General features: G+C 37.9%; 1 protein-coding gene across 1 annotated transcript in view; it reads left to right on the top strand.

Annotated features, from left to right (window-relative positions):
* Positions 1-1,031: 1,031 nt before the first annotated feature.
* Positions 1,032-8,793, top strand: part of LOC114218058 (odorant-binding protein-like) — a 58,163-nt gene continuing 50,401 nt past the window's right edge. The window contains 6 exon segments of the mRNA XM_088028583.1: positions 1,032-1,109; positions 1,623-1,764; positions 4,425-4,503; positions 5,020-5,090; positions 6,931-7,041; positions 8,047-8,148. Of these exon segments, the coding sequence (XP_087884709.1) occupies positions 1,032-1,109; positions 1,623-1,764; positions 4,425-4,503; positions 5,020-5,090; positions 6,931-7,041; positions 8,047-8,148 (583 nt within the window).

Here is an 8,793-nt window from a genome sequence, read left to right as displayed (position 1 = left end):
GGACGTCAACACATGAGTTTGGAGGGGGACACAAGTCAGCCTTTCATGAGGGATTAGTGCCACAGACTGGGTTTTAGACCATATTAACCCTGGTCTTATCATATTTAAAAAGATACTCATTTATTCTGGACCTTCCAGTCTTTCTGTTCTTATCCCACAGCCCACTTATTCTATTCCATCATTGACCAAATGTGAGCAAGAGGATTGCAAGATGCCTGTTTCCTTGTTTCATTTTATGAGCCTGTGAGGATGAGTGGCAAGTTCATTTAATGTTGAACAAACTGACAGTGGTAACAGCTTCCTAAAAGACTCTTATTTTATAGCCTGATTCACTGTTTTCTTCAAAGATATTAATAACAATTTAAGACCTGTCTTCTCTGAGCTAAACACTCTCTTATGAGCTTTCCATAGGTACATAATTATCTGATATTCATAAGCTCAGAGGGACACACTCAGGACTCTGTATAGCTTTGTCTGTGAAGAACTTCTAAAATGGTGTCACCCCCAGCTTGCTCACTCCCTTCAGAGACTGGGAAATAGGAAGACCAGATTTCTCCACACTTGCACCTTCGCATTTGCATTTATGAGTTGGCTTGTGTCAAAGCCCACACATAGACCTTTCCAACTTTCCACAAGGAATAGGGAACAGTTGTGCTGGGGCAGGAAGGTGATTTCCTTGAAACCCATCTGATGAAAAGGGAAGGAGACATTTCTTTTTTCCAAGAATATGAATGAGCATCCAATGTGATATGAGATATGCTGGCTTGATCCAAACAACCCTACAGGCCAACCAAGCTTTTGAATGTCTTTTCTAGAAGTAATGCCCCTGATCTCACAGATCTTTGGGATACATCACTGCCAACGAGGATGTTTTCAGTGTTGTGCAATGATCTCTCACAAAGAATGAGGAGTAGACAAACATGGCCACATTGACAGACACACACTATAGAAAGCGGTGAAAATTCAGCATCTCATCAATGTGCAATCCACTCTGAGCTTCTCCAGAGGAGGAACCAAGAAGTGCCAGAGACATGAAGATTCTACTGTTGTCTCTTGTACTGGTTCTGGTTTGTGATGCCCAGCTACCCTTAATTCATGAATTGAGACAGGTACCAGGAACTGGCTGACTTCACAAGGACGTCTTTATGTGTATGTGTATGTGTATGTGTGTGTGTTGTGTGTGTGTGTGTGTGTGTGTGTGCCCTTTGGGGGTTTTTATATGTATATCCAAATTGATGTGCACCAAGCTTAGCCGTCTACCTGGAAACTCAGAATCCCTCTGTTAATAGGCTCCTTGCACATGTCTACTGTACGTGTCTCCTATGGTCTAATAACTGGACGTTTATACATTTCTACTGTACTTATAAAAAAGAACGTGCATCAGTCAATGAGCTGTTGGGGTTGAGGTCTTGCATTTGATAAGAATGGATATGCTATTTTAGGAATATGTCAATTTGTCATTTTGCTGTTGACTTGGGTTTTCCCAGTAGTTTATAAATCCTGCGTTGTTCAATAAAGTTAGTTCTGTGCTGATGCAAAAGAGAAGGAAAAACCATACTGGATGATGTTGGAGAAAATAAAAAGAAATTGAATGAAGTTACTGATGGGAACTTTGCCTTTAGCTTCCAGGACAATGGAAGGCGATGTATTTGGCAGCCACCAACTTTGACAAGATCAGTTAGAATAGTCCATTCAGGGGTTATATGAGACATATCAATGTGGACATAGCAAGAAGGAAAATCTTATTCAATTTTTTTTTATCAAGTAAGTAAAAATCACATAGAGCAAAAATGCCTGTCAATGCCTGACCCTCAGAGGGCATCTGAGCTCCACGTTTGCAGTGAAATATCTGCATGATATTGAAGAGTGAGACTGAGTTCTTTATAAATTGAGCACACCCTTCTTGCTTTAAGGAGATGCTTCTCATGGAGCTTCTGGGACTGTAGGGTTCCTGCTACTGGCTCTGTCATTCTCTACCCTGAAGAACTCACAAGTAGCAAATTTTAATCATCATTAAATTGTGAAATTCACCAAAGCCTTTGCTACTTCAAATATTATTTATAAAATGCTCACTGTACAATAGGCATTTTATTAAGAACTCAAAAGACAAAGGGAAGATGAGGAAACTTTTTATTTTTTTATGTTCACTGGTCAAAATAGAGTCCGATAACAGATCTATAAACTAGTAACAATACCATGCCTGAAATTCTATCATTAAGGTAAAGTCTAGGTGAAATGAGAGCACCAGAAAATGACCAACGATCCCATGCCAGGGGGTCTATGAAGTATCACAAGGCACAGGGCGTGTGTAGTTTGCTTTGGAAGGTGGACTGGAATTTTCAAACAAAGAAGGAAGAAACAGGACAAATGTTGGTGCACAGATCAATAGAAAGGGCCTTAAACCGAAGAGGAAAATTTGAGGAACTGCAGACATCTATCTCTCTGTCTCTATCTCTGTCTCTTTCAGACGCGCACACACACCCTTGAATTTTATTGCTACATCAGAGATAACTGTAGCCACATATTGATGACTTCATCTGAAAATAACAATAATTTCCACACCAACCTTTAAGTTTCAGCAGAAGAATCTGAGGATATCAAAATGAAGCAGGAGGAATTATTAAAATCAAAGAAATGTAGAGCATCCCAAAGCACCAAATCATGCAAACAAGTCCACAGCCCGTAAGATTAAAACCTGTATTTACATTGTAGGTGGAAAATGAATTGTTAGTTTTTACTGTTTGCAGTCCTTCGAATCCAGATAGAACTGCACTGGGAACGGGTGATGGCTTAATAGTTCAAAAAGCTGGCAGTTTAAAGGAGAGAGAAACTTTGCAAGGTGAGGACATGAGGGGGATGTGAAAGAAATATTGCTAGGTTTAGAAATACCTGAGGAAACTTACTGGCTGGAGGACAGACATGAGTAAAGGGCTGAAAATAAGGAGAGTTAGGAATTGGGAAGAAATTGGAAAGGGAATAAAAGGGAGGATGATTTTTCCAATGATAAAGGGATTCAGAACATATATCAAAAATCATGCATTATAAGAAACTGAATGAAGTCTGTTTCTGAAGACCGAACTTCTAAAGCTTTAAGTGGGAATCCAAGAATCTCTCTCTCCACTTTCACACACACACACACACACACACACACACACACACACGGATTCTGAAGAATAAAAAAACAAAAAAGATGAGCATTAAGAAAGTAAAATAAGAGCGTTATGTTTGGAGAGATGGGTTTATAAATACACAAATATAATTGACGATCTATTATAATTATATGACATGTTAGATATTTATAAAACATGTTATACAATTATAATATATAATAATATATAGCAATTGTAATACACATATATGCCTGCAGTAGAGTGAGCATTCCGTTAATAATACTTGAAGGCTTTCTGAAGTTAGTAATGCGATATATAATATACAATAATTATAATAATATATGTAATGTTATGTAATTATATAATCGATTATGTATCATCTACAATATGGTTGGTTATATGTCATATACACATAGAATCAAATTGTACACACATCCTATCCCAAAAGATACATAATTGATTATGTATATGATATGGTTGGCTATATGTTACATATACATGTAATCAAATTACACACACATCCTATCCCAAGAGATACACAATTGCTTATGTATAATATATAATATGGTTCATTATTTTATATATACATATAATCAAACTACATACACATTCTATCCCAAGAGATACATAATTGATTATGTATAATCTACAATATGGTTGGTTATGTTATACATACATATATCAAATTACACACACATCATATCCTAATAGATATACCTGTCAGTTTTCAATATTTTCTTAAAGAATTGGCACCATATGATCTTTTGGGGTCATTTTTACAATTTTTGTGTTTGCCTGCATTTAGCTGACTTTACATGTGGCCCCTCATTTTGCAGTCAGGTTTACTGAAATGCCATGCACGTGTGATCAAAGGCATCCACGTGAAGGCATAGTTCAGTGAGTTTTCACATATGTGTGCATCTATTCACCATTGCCAGTCAAGATATAAAACATTTCCATCACCACAAAAAGTCTGCTTCTTCCCCTCTGCATTAAATGTCTGCCCATGTGGCCACACAGAGAACACCTGACACGCTTTTTCTCCCCCGTTCCAGAACATCACACAGTGGAATTACGCACTCTGCTTCTCCTACTGCTTTTCTCATTCCCCTATGAGGCTTTAAACATTTATCCACATGGCTCCCCGGACAAATAGTCACTTTTTTCATTGCCGAGTTAAAGTACTTTGTGTAAGGAACAACGGGTATTATTACATTATCCAGGTACTGGATAATGTTTCCACTTTGTGAGTATTTTGAATCGCTTTGATAAGTGTGGCTCTGCACACATGCTTGTGTGGACTTATATTTGCAGTTCTCCTAGGGGAGCAAGCAACTTCTGCATCGTGGTCTATGAGCATCTTCGATGACAGGAAGCTTAAACCCTTTTCTAAGTGACGGCACCTTTTGGATTATCACCAGTAATGCATCAGATATTCGATGGTAACTCATTCCTTCTAAATCTTGGTACTGACTTTGTCTGTGATTTTACCTAGTCCCGTGAACGTGAAGTGGGGTCTTGCTGTGGTTTTATGTTGCTTGTCTCCAATGACTCATAGCCATGACCATGGTTTCCTGTGGCCCCTCTTTTGTGACAGATCTGTTCCATAAATTGCCCCATTTTGTTGGGTTATTTCTTCTTTCATTATTTGTGCTGTGTGTATTCTTCCTCTTTTTCCAAATGCACATTTTTGTGCATTTTGTGCATTTTACACAATTTTTTTGTCATATATACACACAGAGACACACAAACTCTTTTGTATTTCTTCTCTTTCGAATGTCGCACTATTTATAGGCACTCAAATGATGCCTCATAGAGGGTTTTGTGAGGTCGAAGGAAAGAAATTGTTAATTATGGACCAAAGTTTGATCGTTTTCATCCATCCACTTAGGGGTATTTTATTTTTTAGGGTTGATGGAGAATGCACAGATAAATCTGTCATGGGAACAGTACGACAAAACAACGCTATCAGTGCTGATTGTAAGTATATGTGCTTTACTGATGTCTTAAGGGTGACATCTTAGGCTCAACTTCTTTCCAGAACTCTGTATCCCTGAATTCTAGTTCGATGAATGATTAGAAGAATGACTGGGCACATGTCCCCAAATTTTCCAAGCACATTATTTTGTCGTGCACAAACTGTTCAATGATAGGACATTGGTAGCCCTTTCCAATTTTGAGTATTACTCAGTGAGTGAGGAGAGCGTGTGCTTAGAACGTTTATTTCATAAGGTTCTCAAGTACACGAAAATGTTTCCAGATAATTTAAAATGACCTTAGGAACTAAATCTAATGAGTCTATCCTGAGTTTACATACAGATGTCATTTTGCTTTAATGGGATCCATTTTAAAATAATCATCTTAAAGCCTCTTACTCCATTCCATGTACAGGGGATTAACTTAAAATCCAAGGAAATCAGAGTGATTTCAAACACCAGGCCCATTTCTTCATAAGCTCAGCTTCTGTCTAAAGCAATGGGGATGTTGGTTAAGATTTAGATCCTTAAGCTCTCTCTAACGATCCTAAACAATGTTCCAAATTTTAAGTGGCCTAATGTCTAAATATCTGATTAATACTTAAATGTGTAAATCTGTGGTTATAGCCCTTGTCTGAGATAAAAAAAAAGTAGCACAATGGGTATGTAATTAAGTGAAATATACATAAATAGGGTGAATTATATGCCTGCCATTCTGCCCTACATATAGTTGTCACTTTTATATTAGCAGCAGATTTTTTAAAATTATGATATCATTTTTCCTCACTTGTATGTGATTTTTCCCTTTGCCTGAGTCATCTATCACCTTTTCTTCAATTTTCTCCACTTTTGTAGCCCCTTTTAACTAGATTTGGACATGGCAATTTAAGAAGGGAGAGAAACAGAATGAGCTGGACTTACTGTAACAGGCCTTTGGGAACCAGGAGTTGTAACCTACCCAGCTCTGTTCTGGAGAAAGCAAGGCACAAAACCAGCCCTCGCATATTTAATCCCACCGCTTCCATAATCTGCATTACCTTTATAAACCAACGTAGTGAGATTTTCTGCAAAGCCCTCCTTTATAACATTATCATTCTAAGAATCTGAAGAGATGCACAAAATCTTATTGAAATTGTCCCAACGTAACCCAAGACTCATGGAGTTAGTAGTAGGCCTGGGCAAGACTCAGTCACTTGTCTGGGACACGGTGAAGTTCCGTCCAGGGCTCCTTGGTTTTTCGCCATGGCAGACTAATGCTAGTTCAGTGGGACACACAAACTGGCAAAGTTTCAAATAAAATCCCGAGGAGTGGCTCAAATAAGGTGTTATGTATGTTTTGGGTGGAAGAGAGGATGCACGTTGGAAGGTTTGGTGATAATGTGAGGTCCATCAATGCTTGAATGGCAACTGGACTTCAGTCTAAAGAAAAATCAACTCCATTGCTGGGATAAGGCCAATATGAAGAGATTTTAAACTTGTATCTGATAATATGCCATATAACCCCAAGTTGTGTTGTTTGAGGCAATGTTGGTGTCACTGCAACACGTTTTAGAGAACATTTTAGTAAGACTGGGAGGTGTGAAATGTTTAATTGCATAAGAAGGTGGCACTAAGGAAAAGTGTTCCCTACCCTCCTTGTTCTCATTGTCATAAGCAATGTTAATGTTCACTACACTGCCAGGACGACACAGAGACCAATACAACAATGTTATCACCAATACATTAACTACGACATGGTAAAGCCAATCTACAATAAATTAACAAAGGTAAGGCTTTATATACATATATAAATTTTATGTAAGCTTATATAAATTTTACATATATATATTTCTTCTCTCTCACAGATGAGGGGAAAAATGATTTCCAAATTGTCGATATAACCCCAAGTACTATGCTAGGCTATGATGTCAATGTGGATGAAGAAGGAAACACCACGGAAATAGTTCTATTGACTGGTATGTATTACATCCTGACAATTGTCATGGCCATATAATATTTCCACTGTCAGCATTTTCATTGAGAAGATCAGTACATATGGACATTATTAATGATTCTCCAAACAAGCCCTAAGTCTTTATGTGCATTGTGTCAAGGATCCTGGAATGATTCTAAAAAGAAAGGTGTAAACAAGAGCCGGTCGAAGTGGGAGGTATATAAAAATAATTCCCATTTATTAAAATGGAAAGTAAAAAAAAATGAGTTTTATTAGAAGTAGTTTCCTAACAGGTCAACTAATTTCAAGCCTCAGCTATCTTCAGGTTGACCCCAATTCCTTCAATTTATGGCCATTTTTTCAAATACACTCTACAGCCTTGGAGCGAAAGCTTTTAAAATAAACTTTCATCACGTTTGTCCTTCCAATGCATTGTTGTTGTGAATACTGACTATTTCAACCCCTGAATAACCACACAGGGGCACTGAGATGGGTGCTGTAATCTCTGGAATACTAGGTTTCGATTTGGAAAAAGGCATTCGAGAACTAGGGAAAAAAGAAAGCTGTCTCTCATTACTACATGTGATGGGGCTGCTATCCGTCTGGAAGGTGAGAATCATGCTTGCAGTTTGGGTATGGAACCAGGCGTGCATGTCAGATATAGATTCTGAGGCATAGGCAGAGATGCAGTAGATTGGATATTCTTGATGGATTGGGTCCAAGATTCATGGAGTTCCTGATGCATCCCTGGAGTCCTGCACTGCTGGAAAAGTTCATGATTATGCAACTGGACAAAGTTTAATGGCTCTTATCCACCTAAGTCAGAGAGCTGACATTCAGACAAGGTCAGTGGTAACTGTTTCAGACTTAGGGAAAGACTAGATTTCCCTATTCATGTTTCTCATTCTGTATTCAGAAATTCCTAGGGGTTCTAATGGGCAATTTGCATCTGTCCCTAATTCCTTCAATTTATGGCCATTTTTTCAATTGTGATTTCAAAATCACAATTATGCATTGTGATTTTCAGGCAGAGGACATCATGTTGATGAGGAAACGGTTGAAAAATTCAAGGAGTTGACTAGACAAAAGAATATTCCAGAAGAAAATATTGTAAAGGTCCTTGATACTGGTACTGTGACTACATATATCCTTTTTCCTGAATATATCCCTCACCTGATATGTAAATATGCTATGAGGAAACAAACGGATTCATTTTGAATTTTCTCTTCCATGAATTATCTTTTATAAAATCCATTATTTAAAAGAAGAAACCATGGGGCACCTTGGTGATGAGGTTGGTTAAGCATCCAACTCTTGAATTCAGCTCAGGTCATGATCTCAGGGTTGTGGGATGGAGCCCTGCATCGGACCCCACACTCAGCATGGAGTCTACTTGTCCCTCTCCCTCTGCTCCTCTCCCCACTCATCCTCGTTCAAATAAATAAAATTTTTTTTTCAAATTAAAATTATAAAAAGAAGACATCCTCACAAATATTGGGAAATGGTCATGATTGGTTGATCGTTTTCTCATCTTTTATATTTGTTTTGTCCCCAGACAACTGTCCCATCAATGAATAAAAACAGTGATGCCAACTCTTCCTAAATATTGTAAGTAAGAATGACCCTGTTGTGAGTTTCGCTATGTCAACTAGCCCAATAATTATGTCAGTAGAGAACTTTTTCTGTTACATGAGGTTATTGTGTTTACCCTGAGTCCTATGAGATTGCAAACAGGATGAGGTAATTCATGCCAAAAAGCAGTTTTGGTGAGAAA

Source organism: Eumetopias jubatus, unplaced genomic scaffold, assembly GCF_037043125.1.
Source record: "Eumetopias jubatus isolate StellerSeaLion01/CBP00866 unplaced genomic scaffold, mEumJub1_p1.0 scaffold_11, whole genome shotgun sequence".
Taxonomy (NCBI): Eukaryota; Metazoa; Chordata; class Mammalia; order Carnivora; family Otariidae; genus Eumetopias; species Eumetopias jubatus.
Note: the sequence above shows the minus strand (reverse complement) of the source record. Positions and strands in the feature narration are given on the sequence as shown.